This window comes from Canis lupus, chromosome 11 (assembly GCF_003254725.2).
Source record: "Canis lupus dingo isolate Sandy chromosome 11, ASM325472v2, whole genome shotgun sequence".
Lineage (NCBI taxonomy): Eukaryota > Metazoa > Chordata > Mammalia > Carnivora > Canidae > Canis > Canis lupus.
In genome coordinates, this window is record NC_064253.1 from 51,572,437 (window position 1) to 51,593,316 (window position 20,880).

General features: G+C 43.9%; 2 protein-coding genes across 14 annotated transcripts in view; one reads left to right on the forward strand and one right to left on the reverse strand.

Moving 5' to 3' along the window:
- The window catches only part of RUSC2 (RUN and SH3 domain containing 2), a 70,327-nt gene extending 69,581 nt beyond the window's left edge, over window positions 1-746 (forward strand). The window contains 1 exon segment of the mRNA XM_035697175.2: window positions 47-746. Coding sequence (XP_035553068.2) covers window positions 47-248 — 202 coding nt within the window. The 3' untranslated portion in view covers window positions 249-746.
- On the reverse strand, window positions 737-20,786 carry FAM166B (family with sequence similarity 166 member B). Of its 13 annotated transcripts, none has more exons than XM_049116237.1 (11): window positions 20,439-20,753; window positions 18,577-18,660; window positions 17,681-18,081; window positions 4,340-4,487; window positions 3,573-3,705; window positions 2,659-2,788; window positions 2,044-2,267; window positions 1,737-1,954; window positions 1,472-1,523; window positions 1,200-1,397; window positions 737-942 (listed from the first exon to the last, which is right to left on the reverse strand). In XM_049116237.1, the coding sequence occupies exons 6-11, from the start codon at window positions 2,718-2,720 to the stop codon at window positions 854-856; spliced, it is 843 nt and encodes a 280-aa protein (XP_048972194.1). In that variant the 5' UTR covers window positions 2,721-2,788; window positions 3,573-3,705; window positions 4,340-4,487; window positions 17,681-18,081; window positions 18,577-18,660; window positions 20,439-20,753; the 3' UTR covers window positions 737-853. The 13 variants fall into 13 exon arrangements, with proteins under 13 accessions (XP_048972194.1, XP_048972203.1, XP_048972193.1 ...); XM_049116246.1 differs by having other exon boundaries at window positions 2,044-2,234; window positions 17,615-18,081; XM_049116236.1 differs by having other exon boundaries at window positions 17,615-18,081.
- Between the last annotated feature and the right edge of the window lie 94 nt (window positions 20,787-20,880).

The window sequence follows — 20,880 nt, forward strand, 5'->3', positions numbered from 1 at the left end:
TGGCTTTGGGTGGGGTTTCTCTGACCTCCATTTGTTGTTTCCCCAGCGAGGTGAAGGCACTGTGCCATCATCTGGCCACAGGCCCTGGACAGCTGAGCTTCCACAAGGGAGATATCCTACGAGTGCTGGGGCCAGCTGGAGGAGACTGGCTGCGCTGCAGCCGTGGCCCTGACACCGGCCTGGTGCCTCTGGCCTATGTGACCTTGACCCCAACTCCAAGTCCAACCCCTGGAAGCAGCCAAAACTGAGGCCCTGTGCATGCTGGTGGCCTCAGGGACCCTCATAACCCCTGACTTGGAGCCTGAGAGCCCTTCCCAAGCCCTCTGGCTTGGCCACAGAGAGTAGACTGAGAGCTGGGGGCCATACATCCCTGTGCTCAGTGTTAATTACTCCCCATTAACTGTCCCAGTGACCTCATCCAGACCTCCACCCAGGAAAGGAGGGAAGGGATGCAGCACTGGGCTGCCAGGATTTCCCTGGCCCATCTGGGCCAGCCCCTCCATAGATATGGATAAGCACTTCCCTATGAAGGGAGGTGACCAGAGACCCATTTGCAGGGTTCCCTAGGCCAGGTGATGAGGAGGAAAGGTGACAGTATTGGGGCCAGCTCCCTAAGCCCCCAAATGTAAATAAGCTGTGGCCAGTGCCTGGTGGTCAGAAGAGGGAGGAGGAGCCCAGGCTTCTGTTTATGTATTTATTTATTTATTTATTACACCTATTAATAAAAAAGGTGCTCGGCCTCCAAACCATTTCTCTTTGTGCCTCCCCCTCCACCCTCGGGCCCAGCTCTCTTCCTTCCAAAAGGATGTCTGGGATAGGAAGAAAGAGAAGAGAGACTTTGGAGTCCAGGTACCTACACCAGGAGCTGCTTCTGGAGGGTGGTGAGACCTAGTGCATCATGGGTGAGATGCCCATATGTGCGCCCGAACTGGAACTTATATCCTGTATGGACAAGAGTCTTGTCACTTGTAGCCAGTGGTGTGGAGAGCCATTTTTTTTTTCTCAGCTAGTGCCTAAGCCCTCCGAAATCTGGTCCCAACTTCGCAGTGTGAGCTCTTTCTCTGCCCAGTGAGAAAGCTGAACTACATGATCTACATGATCCAAGCCCCCCCCCCATACCTATTAGTTCCAGCCCCTAAAACCACTTTCACCCATTCCACACACAAAAATATTCCAGTCCCCTCTGGGGCTATCCATACCTGGCACATAGCCCCCATAATTAGGTAAAAGGCCCAGGTCCTGAGGGTAGGTCCTAGAAAGTGGAGGGAGATGGCTGGGATCCTTCTGGGGTCTGTCCCCTGAGTACATCTGTCCAAATTCCTGCAATGCCCGGCTGGTGAGCACAGGAAAGCTGGAGCCGAAGAGGAAGCGGGCACGGGGCACATAACCAGTGAAGCCTGGGGGGATGGGAACACTGAGTCAGGACCTCCTGGGGGCCTCCCCCTGTCTTTGATCATCCCCTATTTCTCACCTGGCATGAAGAACTTGCGAGGATCTTTGTCATCCATGGAATAGGGGGAAGCCTTGTGAGGAGAAGTCGGCAGAGAAAAAATAAGGCTGTAAGATTCAGCCCCTGCTCTAACAGAAGCTCCCTTGGATGGTAGAGCTGGCAGTCAAGCCCACATCCCCTGTACCCCCAGCCATGCTACTCATGGCCACCCTAGGCCTGGCCACACAGAGGTTGACTCCCCACTTCACCCCCGCCCCTGCATTCCTTCCAGCCTTCTTGGTCTCACTTGTTCTGTCTCTTGCCCCAGCTCTGGCTCCTTCTCTGCCTCTCGCTCTGGCTCCAGCTTTGGCTCTTGGTCTTTCTCCACATCTTTTGTACCGTTGGCCTCCCTTGGCGGCTCTGGACTCCCTTGTCCCCCAGACCACCGTGTGAAATCATTTAGAGCCTCAGCCCAGACCTGGCTGCAGTTCTTGGCAAAGATGAACTGTGCCTGGGGTACAAAACCTAGGTGGGAGGGGGCCAGGAAGATTCCGATCAGTGTTTGGGGTACACATTCTGGGCTGGGAACACCTGTTCAGACTGTCCGTACATACCTGTGTACCCAGGGATCATGCCGGAGCTGAGCCTTTCATGCCGGCGCCTGACAGGCAGCCTTCTCCTGGGAACCTCAGGAGACGCTGGTGGCCGGATGGGAGGCAGAAGTGTGCGATGGGCAGGGGGCCAGGCTAGGCCAGGAAATCCTCGAAGTAGCTGACCGGTCATTTGCCCATAGGTCTGGCCCATGCTGAACCGAAGTAGGGGGCAGTGTCCAGTGTACCTGTGGCACAGGACTCACCCACTCACCTCTAGACTCCCCCCACTCCATCACCCCCAGAGATAGGAACAGAGACCTCTGAAGGCCTGATTTTTTTCAAGATTCAGCTGTGCATATATGTGGAGCAGCCATTTCCCAGTTCTCTGGGTTTTCAACCCTTCCCCTCTGCTGTCACCCTGTTACCATGGAGAAGACAACACAGAGCTTCATGGCAGGCCCAGCTACCACCATCCCCTTGCTCTTCCTTTTCCATCCAACACCATAAGTATCTCAGCCCAGGGTGCACCACACCAGTTTGTGTACTGGCCCCCAAGGTCTGGGTGGCACAACCCTCATGGCCTTATACCCCTATTCCCAGAAGCAAGCAGGGGTGTGCTCTGGGTAGAAGTCTTACCCCGGGATATAATGAGCATTCTGAGGGTTCAGCCCTGGTATGGAGGTGCTGGCCACAGCCATGGGAATCCAGGCAGTTCCTTTGTTACCCTTGGAGCAGGAGCTGTAGGCTGTGTGTACTGTGTCCAGGGCTGTGGGGCGGAGCCAGAGGCAGGAGGTGGTACCAAGGGAAGAGAGGGGAGGAGGCGCTAGTGAAGTAACTGCCAGGGCCAATGGCAGCAGAACAGAAGGTGGGGGACCTCACTGGTTTGTGAGCTCCAGAACTACTTGCAGTAGACCATGTGGGGGCAGGGACAAGACTGAGTGAGTGTGGCCTTCCTGTTCCAGGGAGCAAAGGAAGCCCTAAGGTGAGAGATGGGAGGACAACCCTTCCTTCTTAAACCCCCTCCTGAAGACACATGGGTGCTGCTCTTTGTGTTGGTTGAAAGTGACAAAGTTCCTGGGAAAAGCGGGTCTCTGAGGGGAGCCAGAGGGAGGTGACTGAGAGAAAAAGGAACCTAGAGACTTTTAAGCAGTGACATTCAGTTTATTTCCAATCATTTAATTTGACAAGCATCATTTATTGAATACTCACGATCATCTGGATTATCATCCAACAAATAATGCCATGCTCTGCGAGGCAGAAAAGCTAAGCTCCACATGACTTCAGCCAAGTCATGTAGTATCTCTGAACTTTTTACAAAGTGCAGATACTAGGATTTATCTCACTACTGTTCTGAGGCTCAAATTAGCATATACAAATGTGTTTTGTAACAGTCAAGACCATGAAGTGAGAAAGGGGAGGTTGGAGGGGAAAGAGCACAGAAGGTCACACCGTCATGGGCTCCTACTAGCTTGTGGCCTTGAGCCAACCTTACCTTCTCTGAGCAGGCAACTTAACTTCCGCTGAATGTCCGGAATGCCTGCGTGACTCACCTGTTGAGCGTCTGCCTTCGGCTCAGGGCGTGATCCCAGATCCAGGATCCAGTCCCACATCAGGCTCCTTACAGGAAGCCTGCTTCTCCCTCTGTCTGTGTCTCTGCCTCTCTCTGTCTCTCCTGAATAAAATCTTAAAAAAAAAAAACTTTCTGAATGTGACTTCCCTAAACTTGAACGTAAGATTAAAATAACCTAACCTACCAGGGTGCTGTTAAGGATAAAGTCAGTATGGGAAAGAATTTACTCAGGACCTGGCACTCAGCTACTAAAGTTTTCTTCCCTATTGTCTAATATTTTCTCTAAGCTTCTAACACATATGGGAGATCTGTGAATGGTTAGTAAATTCAGCGGATATGGATTTTCTTACTGTGAGAGTTCAAGGAAAGGAAGACGGTAATACTGGGTTTTAAGACTAGGGGACAAATTAGAATTTGTTAAGAAAACAATTCAAGGGGTGCCTGCCTGACTCACTTGGTAGCGCATGCAACTCTTGAGTTCAAGCCCCACACTGGCTACAAGAGCTTAATTTAAAAAAATTTAAAAAAAATTAAAAAAAAGGAAAAGAAAAAACAATTCTAGTTGTTTTTCTAAGGGCAGAGAGGTACGGACCAGAAAGAAGAGCTCTCAGAGAAGGAGGAACATGACTGGAACTCAACTCTGAGGCTGAGTCAAGGCCAGCTCCTTGAGCCTTGACTTGAAGAGCCTCTGCTCTTCTCCCCACTTGAGTGTGACATGCCCAGGCTGACCAAGCGTGTGTCACTGACCTGCAGATTGCACAGGAGCACTGGGCCCCAAGGAATACATTTCACGTTCCTCACTGTTCTGCCAATGGTGGCCTTGGCATGTGTTATTTAGAGTGACAGTTGTAGACTTGGCTCACTCTTAGGGATAAATGCTAGATGGAGATGGGAACTGCAGGGAGAGCACAGAAAAGCAGCAGTGTGTCAAGGTTAACAAGCTAGACTTTTGGATTCTGTAACAGACACTGCTGGTTACATACAGCATGCCTATTTCCTACCCCCATCTCCTTTCTTCCTACAGAACCTTAATGTTGTTCTATGGAGCAGCCAGGAATTTGAGGGAAGCTTGGAGCCAGCCCTAGGAATGAGTATTGATTAGTCTGAGCCCACCCTAGTGGTCCTGTTCCCCTTGCCAGTGATTAGTGAGGCATGGGCTTATGGCATTCCAGACAATAAAGGGAGGTCTGCCAGGATAAGACAGGGTCCTCAGAAAAGTAAGCAAGTTAAAATGCCCTTTAAAAAGATGCATGAGGGGATCCCTGGGTAGCTCAGTGGTTTGGCGCCTGCCTTTGGCCCAGCTTGGTCAAGCATGTGACTTGATTTTGGCTCAGATCATGATCTCAGGGCAGCCCGGGTGGCTCAGCAGTTTGGCGCCGCCTTCAGCCCAGGGCCTAATCCTGGAGACCCAGGATCGAGTCCCACGGTCGGCTTCCCTGCATGGAGCATGCTTCTCCCTCTGCCTGTGTCTCTGCCTCTCTCTCTCTCTCTGTGTCTCTCATGAATAATAAATAAAATCTTAAAAAAAAAAAAAAAAAGATCATGATCTCAAGGTCGTGAGATCAAGCCCAGCATCAGGCTCCATGCTCAGCTCAGAGTTTGCCTAAGACTATCTCTCCCTCTCCCTGACAAATAAATAATAAATCTTTTTTTTAAAAAGCATGACAAAGGATCCCTGGGTGGCTCCACGGTTTAGTGCCTGCCTTTGGCCCAGGGCGTGATCCTGGAGTCCCGGGATCGAGTCCTGCATCAGGCTCCCTGCATGAAGCCTGCTTCTCCCTCTGCCTGTGTCTCTGCCTGTGTGTGTGTGTGTGTGTGTGTGTGTGTGTGTGTGTGTGTGTCTCATGAATAAATAAATTCAAAATAAATAAATAAATAAATTCTTAAAAAAAAAAAGCATGACAAATTAGAAAGATGGACACAGAGGAATGATGTCCTTTCCTGCCTCTAGAATTTCTATGGATGTGATAACAGAACTTTGGTGGGCATCATGAAATCTTGTAGAAAGCTAGGCTAACCTGAGAACAAAGCCTGAATACAGCAAGAATGGATGATAGAGTAGAAAGGCCTGGGTCCTTGATGAGCCACTGAATTAACCAACCTTTTTATATGAAATAATTTTATTATTGTTAAGGCCAATTAAGTTATATTTTACTTGGAGCCCAACACATCATAATATAAAAATAAAAACAAATGGGATCCCTGGGTGGCCCAGGGCATGATCCTGGAGTCCCAGGATCGAGTCCCACATCAGGCTCCCTGCATGGAGCCTGCTTCTCTCTCTCTATCTCTCACTCTCTCTTTCTCTGTCTCTCATGAATAAATGGAATCTTTAAAAAATGATATTAAAATAAAATAAAAATAAACAACAAAAACAAAATCCTAGCTTCATGAGAGATAAGGACCTAGACCATATTCATCTCATGGAGCCTCATTCTCTTATCCATAAAATGGGGACACTAATGTTACTGCTTCATTGAGTAGGACAAAATAGCAGAAGATAGTAGCACGAGATGATACATAAAGAGCAACTGGCCCAGTGTCTAGCTGATGTTAAGTGCTAACTAAATAGTAATTCCTAGTGTTTGGTTGGGATTTGGTGGGAATGGGAGGAAGGGGAAGGGCTGAGGACAGTAACAGAATTTGGGGGTTCAGGGGAAAGCATGTGAAGCTGAGAAATTGAAAGGTCAGTGTGAAAGTGGGTTATAGACTAGAATGTAGAGACTAGAACAAATTCTGTAGAACTGACCACGGTAATTAGAATCCGTGTGTGAATTAGTACAAGGTAGGAAACAGGCCACAATTAGTTTAGATTTGTGTTGATGAAGAAACCGTCCACTCCTTTTATGAAATGGCCTGTAACTATTGTTTCCATCTGTGTAAACAATATTTCTAAGACCCTGAAGAGGGATCCCTGGGTGGCTCAGCAGTTTAGCACCTGCCTTCGGCTCAGGGCATGATCCTGGGGTCCTGGGATCGAGTCCCGCGTCGGGCTCCCTGCATGGAGCCTGCTTCTCCCTCTGCCTCTCTGTCTCTCATGAATAAATAAATAAAATCTAAAAAAAAAAAAAAAAAGACCCTGAAGATCCAAAAAGTGTTTTAACCTGGGTAAGAAGTGAAAGAACTAGCTGAGGGGTCCACAGGAATGCTCATTGCCTCTGTGCCCCCTATTCTAGGGGACAGTCACCATGGCAACCCAGCCCCAGCTTGCTCCTGGGGGAGCCACACAGCCAATGCTGGTGGAGAGAAGGTTTCACTGGGATTACACCAGTGACCCCACAAAATGGGGGTCTAGTTAGGAAAGCCACGACGGTGCCCTGACCATTCCACACAACCTGTGAGGTCTCCGAAACAGCAGGTCTGTAACTTTCTGTGGTTCTGCCTTTGATCCTGACCAGGAATTGCTATAAAATTCCATATATGTACAAATAACAAATTATATTGTATAACTGAAACTAATGTTACATTAGTTTCAACTATATCTCAATTTTTAAAAACCAATCAGAATATTTATCAAAAAAAATTTTCAGATGGATCCCACATCAGTCTATAAAACAATACTGGGCAAGCATAAATACCCTCAATGAATGAAGATGAATAAAAAGAAAATCATGGAGTCCTTTAAAAAAATTCCTCAGACAAAGAGACCACCAAAAGTGAAACAAGATGTGAAAAGAATAAACTCCAAAAGATTACATACAACATAACACCTTTTTAATTAAAATAATTGGACACAATGATTCAATAATTCCACTTCTGGGAATTTACCCAAAGACAATGAAAATATTAATTCAAAAGATATCTGCACCCCAATCTATGTTCATTGCAGCATTATTTACAGTAGCCAAGATATGGAAGCAATCTAAGTGTCCACTGATAGATGAATAAGAAGATGTGCTGTATATATATATATATGTATATACATACACACACACAGTGGAATGTTACTCAGCCATAGAAAAAGAATGAAATCTTGCCATTTGCAAAAACCTGGATACATCTAGAGGTATTATACTAAGTGAAGTAAGTCAGACCGAGAATGACAAATGCCACATGATTTCCCTTATATGTGGAATCTAGAAAACAAAACAAATGAATGAACAAATAGAAATAGATTCATAAATATAGAGAACAAAGTGGTAGTAGCCAGAGAGGAGGGGTGAAAGAGGCCAACAGAAATACACAGAAAGGGGGAGATGCAACAAAACTACATTAAAAGGAAAGCAAGGTAATGATGAGCCTGAGTTTCAGATGCCTACCTACCTCACAGGGAGTGAGACAAAATGGGAAGAGAGACCATACAGTTAGGTGTATGTTATTGTCGAGTCTCAGTTTTTGTTTGAGATAGTGGCTTCATAAATGCTTATTATTATACATTAATAATTAAAGCAGGACCAATGATGAGACTGTACCATAAACCAAGGATTATACCCAAATCTGGGCATTTGACATCCAAGAGGTAGGGTGGGGATGGGAGGAATCTAAGTGGAAATGACCAGAAACAGTGGTACTGACTGGTAGATTTTAATATACCCTCAAAATATTAAAAAGGAATACCAGAAACTGAATAAAGACAAATTATTAGCTATACACAGGGATCCTTAAAAACTGGTTATATAGCCTAGTCCTGACAAGAGCATGCGACAAATAGCCCAGGTTTGGGAAAATCACTTCAAGTCTCTGAGCCACATCTCTAAAATGAAAGAGACGTACTGGATGGTTATTAAGACTCTAGTTCTGGGGCACCTGGCTGGCTCAGTCAGTGGAGCATGCGACTCTCAATCTGAGGTTGTGAGTTTGAGCCTCTTGTTGAGTGTGAAGACTACTTAAAAATAAAATCTTAAAAAAAATAAAAATAAAAATAAATAAAATCTTAAAAAAAAAAAAAAACTTTCCAACTCTGACTCCTTTCTCTATTTGCCAATGCAAATGTTTTAGGGGCTTAAAAAAACCACATTTTCAAAAAAATAACAAACTTTTTTTTTTTAATTTTTTTTTAATTTTTTTTATTTATTTATGATAGTTACAGAGAGAGAGAGAGAGGCAGAGACACAGGCAGAGGGAGAAGCAGGCTCCATGCACCGGAAGCCCGACGTGGGACTCGATCCCGGGTCTCCAGGATCGCGCCCTGGGCCAAAGGCAGGCACCAAACCGCTGCGCCACCCAGGGATCCCAACAAACTTTTTTTTTAAATAACAAACTTTGACATGCTTTCAGAGTCATTTCTAAATGCAACTATATTTGTAAAGTTCCATACAGTTTCAATGATCTTTAAAATGTGCATTTTCCTCCTAGGATGCAGTTCCAATTGAATCTTATTCAACTATAAGTTTTCCTGAAAATAGGCCAACTATCTGGATATCACTGCTCTGAGCACAGAGGATGGATCAAAGCAAAGGAACTGGCACAGTCTCCTTCTGGCCTTTTTACATGTATAATATTCTTCAAATCCACAAGGATCAACATTAATTCATTCAGTCCACTAACATATTGAACATTTCTGCCAGGCAATTACCTTCTGATGAATACAGAGATGAATAGATTAATTAATAGATGAAATCCTGACCTCAGTGATTTTACAATTTTAAAGAAGAGACAGAGGTACAGAGAAAATCAAAACACAGTAAATGCCACAATGGAGATTTATTTAAACAAAAATATTACCTTTTAGGGTGCCTAGGTGGCTCAAATCAGTTAAGCACCTGACTTTTGATCTCAGCTCAGGTCTTGATCTCAGGGCCAGGAGTTCAAGCTCCACATTAGGCTCCATGCCAGGCCTGGAGTCTACATTTAAATTAAAAAAAAAAAAAAAAAAACAGGGACCCCTGGGTGGCCCAGCAGTTGAGCATCTGCCTTTGGCTCAGGGTGTGATCCCTGGGATCAAGTCCTGCATTGGGCTTCCTGCATGGAGCCTGCTTCTCCCTCTCCCTGTGTCATGGAGGCTGCTTCTCCCTCTGCCTACGTCTCTGCCTCTCTCTCTGTGTCTCTCATGAATAAATAAATAAAATATATATTTTTTAATTCTACCTTATAACAAGCCACAAAGAAAAATCTCAAAAATCCTAACGAGCGGGATCCCTGGGTGGCGCAGCGGTTTGGCGCCTGCCTTTGGCCCAGGGCGCGATCCTGGAGACCCGGGATCGAATCCCACGTCGGGCTCCCGGTGCATGGAGCCTGCTTCTCCCTCTGCCTGTGTCTCTGCCTCTCTCTCTCTCACTGTGTGCCTATCATAAATAAATAAAAAAAAAAAAAAAAAAAAAAAATCCTAACGAGCACAAAATAATCAAGCCACATTTTCTCACACAAACTTGTAAATGAAAAATAAAAATTAGGTTAAACAAACAAAAACACAAACACTATGACTTTTTAAAATTTATTTTATTTAAGTAGGCTCCTCCCCCCGCAGTATGGGGCTTAAACTCATGACCCTGAGGTCAAGAGTCACATGCTCCACCAACTGAGCCAGCCAGATACCTCGAAGACATTTTTTAAATGCCTTCTTAAATGATTCTTGGGGCAAAGAAAAAAAGCATGATTACACACCATCACTTAGAGATAAATAACAAGTGAGAATTCAATCAAAGCTGAATTCAGAGGCAATTTTTTTAAAGATGTATTTATTTGAGAGTGAGCAAGCTAATGTGGGGAGGGACAGAGGGAAAGGGAGAGACTCTTAAGCAGATTCCCCAATGAACAAGTATCTGTTTTGGGGTTCTATCCCAGGACCCCGAGATCATGACCTGAGCAGAAATCAAGAGTCAGACGCTTAGCCAGCTGAGCCCCTTCAGAGGCCATTTTTAGCCTCAAGTGCATACTGACATCACGACTAAGAACACAGGCTTCTATCTGAAAGTCTCACTTACTAGCTGTACAACCTTGGGTAAACTGGTAGACCTCCCTGGATGTCTTTTCCTTTCATCTATAAAATCCTTAAGTAAGGATTAACTTCAATGGTACAAGTAAAGCAGGGTTGCTGGCACCTAATAAACTGTTGATAATATTGCTTAATAAGCATTCCAGTGGGAGTAGGGTTTGTGACAACAAACAACTGTCTGCTCTCCTGGCCCAAGTACAGGAACAGGGTCAAGAGTGAGAGGAAGAGAGATTATCTTAAAGATGAATTTGATGTACCCACAGCAAGAACTGTACAGCCTACTTGGTGGCTTCATGGAAACTGGAATTGAGAAACTTGAAAGCTGATAGGAGCTAAGGCAGTTTTTTTTTTCACTTGTTCCTCCCTAGGGCCACATGCTTCTCTCTGCAAATTTGCTTACTTTTCTCTCTCTCTCCCCCTCATTCTCTCGCTCGATCCACAATCTGTCTCTCCCTTTCCCAAATGGATTTATCTGCCACCATGAGTTTCTATTCCCTCATAATTTCAGTGTGCTTGTGGCTCATCAGGAAATGAGCTCCTCTTCCCCCCACCATCTCTATAACAGTGATTTCTTAAGCAAGGATGTGCTTCAGAATTACCTAGAGTGTTGTTTCTAAACATATTCATGGCTGGCCCCATCCAGGTTATTCTGGGAATTAGGGCCCTGGTATACATTTTTTTTAACTATTTTAATTTAGGAAAAAAAAATCAACCTACAGAAAAATCTCAATAAAAATAAAACCTAAAAAAACAAAACAAAACAAAACAAAAAAACACCAAAAACCTTTACGAGGCGCCTGAGTGGCTCAATCAATTAAACGTCTGCCTTCGACTCAGGTCATGATCTCAGGGTCCTGGGACTGAGCCCACATCAGGCTCCCTGCTCAGTGGGGAGTCTGCTTCTCCCTCTGCTCACCGCCCCCCAGCTCATGCCCATTCTCTCTCTCCCCCCCCCCGCTCTGTCTCTCTCAAAAATAAATAAAATATTTTAAAAATGTATAACCTTTACCGAGATTTACCAATTGTTAACATTTTGCAGCTTGGAAGTAAGATTCCATGTGCCCAGGAAGAAAGGAGAAGCAGATATAGATGAATACTGATAGCTATACCACCTCTGTCTCTAAAGCCTGGCCTCACAGCAGATAAGTTGGCTGCCCTTACCAATCAGCTGTGCTGAAGGAGGCAGGTAGGTCATGTGCTGCAGACTGTGATGACTTCAGCAGAATAGGCTACAGACAGACTAGCCAGGTAAACAAGTCTAAAACCAACTAACTAAATTAGCTAATAAATAGTCAACTCAAGAAGCTAGAAAAAGAGGAACATCATAAGCTAAGGAAAAGGAGGAAAAATTTATGAAGCTAACAATAGACACCAATAGATCAGAAATCAGAAAAACAATAGAAATGATTTTTCTAAGAGCTGTTTTTTAAAAAAGACAACATAGCAAACTACTGGCACAGCTAGCCAAAAGAAAAGACTACACAAACCCCCTAAGTGTCATGAGGAAGTGGCTAAAAACATAGTCACACAGGAATTATTTTAATTATAAAAGAATACTAAGTGAAATTCCATGTAACTAAACCAAAAGTCTCAGTGCAATTAATATTGTCTGGGAAAATATAAATCAAAACCCAAAATGAGGGACGCCTAGGTGGCTCAGCAGTTGGCGTCTGCCTTTGACACAGGGCGTGATCCTGGAGTCCTGGGATCAACTCCCACATCGGGCTTCATGCATGGAGCCTGCTTCTCCCTCTGCCTGTGTCCCTGCCTCTCTCTGTGTCTCATGAATAAATAAAATCTTAAAAAAAAAAAAAGATACAGAACATCGAATAAATAGACATAGAAGAACCTGAAAAAGTGGTCAAAGTAGATGCCCCCTACCAAAAGACCCACATCACACTTAATTTACCTACTTAGTATTTACATAATTCAAGGCCTGGCATATTCAAGACCTGGCAACCACCCTTAAGTTATACAGATGAAAAATCCTAAATAAAACATCAAACCAGGGAGATAGCAAATAGCAGCATGCTTGTCTGTTCTCCTCCAATCCAATGGTATAGATACCACTAAATGATCATGGCCCTCTTTCTGCAAGTTTCTGGAAGATAGTATAACTTGAGTGATTTCTGCCAAAGGCTCAGCATAAAGGAGAGCTGGCCATTAAGGGCAGATACTTTATCTATTTTGTTCACAAGTGTATCTCTAGCATGAAGCACAGCTGTCTGGCATATAATATGAGCTAAACAAAACCCAGCAATATTGTAAAGGAATAATATATATTAAGATTAGTAATATTCTAGGACTAAAGCAATGATTGAACTGGAAAACCTATCATGTGGTTAACATGAATAAACCAAAAGAAATAGCCATTCCATCACTCTACCAGACACTGGGGAAATCTTTTATAAAATTAAATATCCATTTGTGATTTTTAAAAGGCTTTTTAGTAAACCAGGAATAGAAACATGAAAAAAAATATTTGAAATGAACAACCAACATCAAACTACATCAAAGAGAAGAGCCAGGGCCAGAACTGACAAACAGATATTGTATCCAAATCTAATTAACTAGTCACTTAGGGGAATGTTACTGTGAGGTTTCTGAAAAAAAGTAGCAGAAAAAAGTACTAAGGATCAGCTATGTGTAAGATGGGGTGCCTGGATGGCTCAGTTGATTAAGCATCTGCCTTCAGCTCAAGTCGTGATCTCAGGGTCCTGGGATCGAGCCCTACATCTTGAATCTCGGGCTTCCTGCTCAGTGGGGAGTCTGCTTCTCGCTCTCCCTCTGCCCCTCCACCCTGCTCATGTTCTGTCTCTCTCTCAAATAAATAAAATCTTTTAAAAAATCAATTATCAATAGCTTTCTTACTAGCCAGCACTACCAGTTAGATGTCCTATTGGGGAACTTCCACCTCCATCACTACAGAAGATTAAGTGTTTTTCAGAGGATTACCCAAAGCAAATCAACTACCTAAGGTTTAGGTAACTGTGTTCACCTTTCAACAATTTGACTAGATTGTAATCCCTAGAGCAGCCACTAAGAAAGTAACTGAAATATGTGGTAAAAAAAAATAATAATAAGGGACGCCTGGGTGGCTCAGCAGTTGAGTGTCTGCCTTTGGCCCAGGGCATGATCCTGGAGTCCCAGGATGGAGTCCCACATAGGGCTCCCTGCAGGGAACCTGCTTCTCCCTCTGCCTATGTCTCTGTCTCTCTCTTTCTCTCTCTCTCTCTGTCTCTCATGAATAAATAAAATCTTAAAAAATAAGAAGAAGAAAACTAGAATGATACACTAAAAAATGTTAGTTTAAACCAAACAAAAAAAATAAAAATAAAAATAAAAAATAAACCAAACAAAGGTAGTAAAGGAGGAACAGATGAACAACACATCAAAGGGACATGAGGCAATGAAAAAGTATGTCCACACAAAAACCTGTACATGTATGTTCATAGGAGCATCATTCATAATAGCCAAAAAGTGGAAACAACCCAATGACAATCAGCCAATGAACAGATAAACATGGTATATTCACACAATGGAATATTATTCAGCAATTTTTACTGAATTAAGTAATTGAATTAAGGATGAAGTACTAATGATACTATCACATGGATAAACCTTGCAAACATTATGCTCAGTGAAAGTAAGATAGAAGAGCCCATATAGGGATCCCTGGGTGGCGCAGCAGTTTAGCGCCTGCCTTTGGCCCAGGGCGCGATCCTGGAGACCTGGGATCGAATCCCACGTCGGGCTCCCGGTGAATGGAGCCTGCTTCTCCCTCTGCCTATGTCTCTGCCTCTCTCTCTCTCTCTCTCTCTCTCTCTGTGTGTGACTATCATAAATAAATAAAAATTAAAAAAAAAGAAGAGCCCATATATTGCATGATTCCATGAAATGTCCAAAAAGGCAAATCTATACAATGAGAAAGTTAACTGATAGTTGGTTAGGACTATGAGTGGGAATATAGGGAGTCATTGCCAGTAGACATGAAGTTTCTTCTTGGGATGATGAAAATATTCTAGAACTGATTGTGATAGTTCCAAAACTCAGTGAGTGTAACAAAAACCACGGGAGGCCTGGGTGGCTCAGCAGTTGAGCGTCTGCCTTCGGCTCAAGGTGGATTCCGGTCTGGGATCGAGTTCCATATCGGGCTCCCTGCAAGGAGCCTGCTTCTCCTTCTGCCTGTGTCTCTGCTTCTCTCTGTGTGTCTTTCATGAATAAATATATAAAGTCTTAAAAAGAAAAAAAAACACTGAATTAAATGGTATTTCAATTATATCTCAATATAAAACTGATAAAAGGGACGCCTGGGTGGTTCAGTGGTTGAGCATCTGCCTTTGGCTCAGGGTGTGGTCCCTGGGGTCCAGGGGTGGGGTTCCTTGCGAGGAGCCTGCTTTTCTCCTTCTGCCTGTGTCTCTGCCTCTCTTCTCTCTCTGTGTCTCATGAACAAATAAAATCTTAAAAAAAAACCCTAATAAATACCAAAAAAAAAAGCAACCCAAACTTAATAATACAGATGGAGAAGGAGGAGGAGGGGGAAAACAGGAATGAGAAGAAAAACATCAAGATCAAGTTAGGTTTACTCTATAAATGCAGAGTTGGTTTAATTTTAGAAAATTAATTAATATCCTGTATCATTGTTTAGAAGTCTTTTCTCCCTTCCTACCATCCCCACTATAGACAAAGTATACTCTGGGCTTGGCCATAGGACTTACTTTGGCCACTAGAATGTTGACAGTCATGTTAGAACCCAAAGACATGAAAGCAGTTGCAAAACCATACATGTCTTCTTACCTTTTTTCCATCACCATGAGAAGAACATGCCCAGACTATCTGGCTATTCCCAGGTAGAGAGACAGATGGTACAAAGCAAAATACTCTAGCTAATCCTAGTTCAGAATGCTGACCTCAGTCAACCCACTGATTTATGAGAATTAGTAATTGTTGTTTTATGCCCCTGGATTTTTTAAGATATATTTATTGGAGCGCCTGGATGTCTCAGTCAGTTGAGCATCTAACTCTTGATTTTGCTCAGATCATGATCTCAGGGTCCTGAAATCAAGTTCTGCATTGGGCTCTCCATGAGTGAGCATGGAGCCTGCTTGAGATTCTCTCTCTCTCTTCTACCCTTTCCCCTGCGGCACTTTCTCTCTCAAAAAAAAAAAAAAATTAAGATTTATTGGGTGGCTCAGTGGTTGATCAGCTGCCTTTGGCTCAGGGTGTTATCCCAGATTCCCAGGATCAGGTCCCACATCGGGCTCCTTGCATGGAGCCTACTTCTCCTCCCTCTGCCTCTCTTTCTTGTGTCTCTCGTGAATAAATAAATAAAATCTTTTTTAAAAAAAGATTTTATTTATTTATTCGATAGAAAGAGAGGGCCAGCAGGGGTAGGAACAAAGGAAGAGGGAGACAAGCAGACTCCCTGCCCCTCCTGAGCAGAGAGCCTGTTTGGGGCTCAATCCCAGGACCTCAGGATCAGCACATGAGCTGAAGTCAGACTCTCAACCAACTGAGCCACCCAGGCACCCCATATCCTTTTTTTAGGATTTATTTATTTATTTTAGAGAAAACGAGAGAGAGCAAGCTCGAGTACATGTAATTGATATTCATGAAACAGCTCTTCCTAAGGTCAAATAATCTTATATCCCTAGAAGCTAGATTGTGGTCTCTAAAAACCACTTCCAATTAAGAGGAACTATGAATCATTGAAAAAAATAGCTGATACTACCTCTAGTCCAGAAGTGCACAAAATGAGCCTGGAACATTTTACCCTATCAAATAGCAAGAAACCTTAAGGGTTGTATCAAAAGGACTCAGGAGCCAATTTGAATAAGTTCCCCCTGGTCAAAATAGGACAATTTAAAAATGATAAAAACACAAAGATAAAATTTGTCAATTTAATAATAAACTTTCTGTATGGCAAAATAAATAAATAAAATTTAAAAGATCCAAATTGGTTTTATTTTTTTTTAAAGATTTTATTTATTTATTCATGAGAGACACAGAGAGAGGGAGAGGCAGAGATAGAGGCAGAGGGAGAAGCAGGCTCCATGCAGGAAGCCGGACATGGGACTGGATCTCCAGGATCATGTCCTGGACTGAAGGTGGCGCTAAACCACTGAGCCACCAGGGCTGCCCCAAATTGGTTTAAAAAAAAAAAAGATAAAAACAGCCCATGATTGAGACACATCATACATGTGTTAAATTATAAGTTCATAATGGTACTATAAAAAAAAAAAAAAAAAAAACTCTCAGAGGGGCACCTGGGAGGCTCAGTGGTTCAGCATCTGCCTTCAGCTCAGGCCATGATCCTGGGGTCCTGGGATTGGTCCCACATCAGGCATCCCACAGAGAGCCTGCTTCTCCCTCTGCCTATATCTCTCTGTGTGCCTCTCATGAATAAATAAATAAAATCTTAAAAGAAATGCTTGGGTAACTCAGTCAGTTAACTTTTGATTTTGGCTCAGGTTATGATCTGAGGATCATGTAATTGAGCCCTGCCTCGGGCTCCACACTGAACATGGAGCTTGCTTAAGATTCTCCCTCCCCCTCTCCCTCTGCCCCCCCCCCCCTGCTCACATGCTTTCTCTAAAAAACAAAACAAAACAAAAACGGACATTAAAAAAAAAAAAAACTCACTTTTTGAGGATGCAAGGGAACCAATTCACTAAAAGCTAGTAAAATAAAAGGAAAACAAGCATTTTTCTTGTCTTTCCTACATGAAATATATCTCTGGGTAACAACCAAGTGTGGAAGTTTCTCTTTGTAGAGAAAGGAAGGAAGAATAGAATGAGAATATTATTTTCTAACTCCTACAGTAATGAAACTAGAGCAGTGGTTCTCAATCAGGAACAATTCTGTCCCCCAAAGGGACAACTGGCAATGCCTAGAGACATTTTTGATGTCACAACCAGGAGAGCTGCTACTGGCATCCAGTGGGTAGAGACGAGGGATGCTGCTAAACCTCCTACAATGCATAGCCAGCCACCCAACAATAAAGAATTATCTGGCCCAAAGTCTCAATTGTGCCACGTTTGAGAAACTGGTCTGGACAAGGGTCATCAACGTTTTCCTCACAAAAAGGCCACTCTATGCCTCCTGATAAGAGTCCTAACCAAAAAATAAAAATAAAAATAAAAACTCACCTATGAATTAGTTTTGCCAAAATAATCAAATCTGAATTTAAGTCTCGGGCAGCCCGGGTGGCTCACCAGTTTAGTGCCACTTTCCACCCAGAGCGTGATCCTGGAGACCCAGGATCGAGTCCCACGTTGGGCTCCCTGCATGGAGCCTGCTTCTCTGCCTGTGTCTCTGCCTCTCTCTCTCTCTCTCTCTCTCGAATAATAAATAAATAAAATATTTTTAAAAATATAAAAATATAAAAATAAATTTAAGTCTCTAGCAATCTACCAGAAATATATGGGACTGAGAAACATGCTAAATTATACCAGAAGCAGGTCAGAAAAATTCAGACTTAGAGAAACTCTATAGGACAAATGACATGGTTACTTTAAAAAAAAAATAAACAGGAGCACTTAGCTGGCTTAATCGATGGAGCATCCGACTCTTGATCTCAAGGTTCTAAGTTTAAGTGCCACGTTGGGTGTAGAGACTATTTTAAAAAAAATATTTAAACAAAGACAGTAAGGGGAAAAAAGGTGGAGGATGAACTTAAATACTTAAAAAGATTTAAGAGATATATCAGGTATGAAGTATAGACCTTATTTGACTTTTAATATTTTAACTAAATATTTATAAGGCAATAGGGGAAATGTGAGCAAATAGATACTTGATATTAAGGAATTATTGGGGGTTTTTAGATATGACATGGTACTGTGATTTTGTTTTAAAGAAGAATCCTTATCTTTTAGAGATAACATACTGAAATATTTATTAATGAAATAATATCAGAAATATACACCAGATAATTAGTTGGGGTAAGAGAATATATATGAAACAAGATTGGCTCTGAATTGATCTTTGGAGAACCACTGGCATACGAGGTACATGAAAGCAGGCACTTCACCTCAGCCAGGACACTTATGGCAACAGTACAATGAGGCATGGGTAAGTGATTTTGCACAAGGGTCTCCACAAATGGTCTTACCCAAGGTCAATAAGGATTCACTGTTCTTTCTCTATTGTTCTTCTTTTTTTTTTTTTTATGTTTGACATTTTCCATCATAAAAGTCTGAAAAACAACAACAAAAGGATCTTCTAATAGCCTGAGGATACGTAAACTTTATCTTAGCAGACCCCCTACTACTATTTAATGCTGTTCATTATTCCACTTTGCCTAAATTCCCCATTCCTTGGATTCCATGGCACCAGCCCTTCTAGATTCACTTCCTATCTTTCAGCTTGTTTCTTCTCAGGCTCCTTCATGGAATTCTCTTTATCCACCCACCTATTTATTTATTTATTTATGGATTTTATTTATTTGAGAGAGAGAGAGAGAGAGAGAGCACAAGTGGGAGGAGGGGCAGAGGGCAAGAGAGAAGTGGACTCCCTGATGAGCAGGAAGCCAGAAGCAGGGCTCCATCCCAGGGACCTGGGACCATGACCTGAGCCAAAGTCAGACGCTTAACTGACTGAGCCACCCAGGTGCCCCCCACCCACCCTTTTAATGTTGGTGTTCCCCAGGACCGTCAGCCCATTTCTCCCCCTCTTTACACCCTACTTGGATGATGGCATTTACCTTCATAGTTTCCTTTATCATCACCCCTTTTCTTATGGCAATCACGTCTTCCCCACCCAAACTTTCCTCCTCCTGGATTCTTTATCTCAGTTGATATCATGCAGTCATCTAAGGTACTAACTTAAAAATGATCCTGGCTGGAGTGCCAGTGTAGCTCAGGCAGTTAAGCATCTGCCTTCAGCTCAGGTCATCATTTCCAGGTCCTGGCATTGAGCCCCACATCCGGCACCCTGCTCAGGGAGGGGGACTCTCTCTCTCCCTCTCCCTCACCCCCTATTAGTGCTCTCTCTATTTCTCTCTCAAATAAATAAATAAAATCTTAAATTAAAAAAAAAAAAAAAAAACAGATCCTGGCGGATGCTTTCTCTCCACTGAACTGACTGACTCTGGATGCCAAATCAATCAGCAAGTTTTCCCGTAGTGGTTGAATGTTTCCTCCTCTCCTTCCCTGTTATCCCTATCCTAGTTGTCTGTCATCCTCTCCTGACTGAAACATGGGCAGTCTCCCTGCCTCCATACCACAACCACAGTGAGCTTTCTAAACCAGGATCCTGGCTCTCTGCTTGGAATTACTACCACCGCCAACAGTAACCCTCAAACTCAGATCAAGAGTCAGATATATGTGAGTTACCAATTATAACGTTATTTTAGCAAAACGAAGCAGAAATTCCTAGTGTTTATAGAACTCACACCACTATAGAAATCAAACTTACAAATTAAATAGTTGTGGCTGCTAAAATTAAGGTGATGACTGGGTTTGTTTTGCTGAAAGCAAATCGCCTCTGGAAGAATGAATATGATGTACAAGACCCAAGCATATGCTGTTCTCAAGACTGGCCCATCTCCACTGGCTCCAGGATGACTGAATTTCTCTCATCCTCTCTCCAAATGTGGTACGGTGCACCAGGCCTTCTTCCGACTCCAATGCATCGTTTATAGCTAAGACTGCTTTTTCTCTACTCATTAGCCCTGAACAATTCTTTTCTGTTTTTAAGACTTTCATTTATTTACTCATGAGGCAGAGGCCTAGGCAGAGGGAGAAGCAGGCTCCCTGCGGGGATCCCCGTGCGGGACTCGATCCCACGACCCCAGGATCACGACCTGAGCCAAAGGCAGCCGCTCACCCACTGAGCCGCCCTGGCGCCCCAGCCCTGGGCAATTCAATCGAACTCGGCTCCAACGCTCACAGACACGGGCCAGAACTCTGTTAGAAGGCGAGCACCCCCACACGGATGCGGCCTGTACTTGTATTAATTTCCTTTCCGTCTTACCACAAAAATAGAAATGCGGTACTGGAGAATTTTTGAACAGACTTCACCCTTCCTCCCGCAAGCTCTGTCGCAGCCCGTTTGGCTCCGGGGACCTGCAGCCTCCACGCCCGCCGCCCTCCTTTCCGCCGCTAGGTGGCAAGCTGCTCACTGCCGCCCACCCCCGCGGCCCCGGAGGCGTCGGCCGGATCCAGCGACGTCACTCTAATCCCTGGCGGTAGTTGGCTATTTCGCCGACGCCCGGGGGGGAGGGGCAGCCAGCGGAGAACCGGAAGCTCTGGGTACGGCGGGTGCGCGGGGCGTGCGCGTTCCGGGCCCAGCGCCGACGGGAAGGAGGCCGGCTGCAGCTCTCCCTCTAGCCGGAGGGGGCAGACCGGATTCCTACGAGGTGGAGGGCCGAACCCTCCCGAGGCGGTCACACTCCTAAGGGCTGGGGCGCACGGAG

Bases quoted from the DNA above. Each gene is read 5' to 3' on its own strand.
- FAM166B (XM_049116244.1), bottom strand. From the start codon at position 2,720: ATGGCTGTGGCCAGCACCTCCATACCAGGGCTGAACCCTCAGAATGCT. The intron at 2,268-2,658 runs GTAAGACTTCTA...CCTGTGCCACAG, and splicing joins AATGCTCATTATATCCCGGG to GTACACTGGACACTGCCCCC. The intron at 1,398-1,471 runs GTGAGAAATAGG...CCATCCCCCCAG, and splicing joins TCGCAAGTTCTTCATGCCAG to GCTTCACTGGTTATGTGCCC.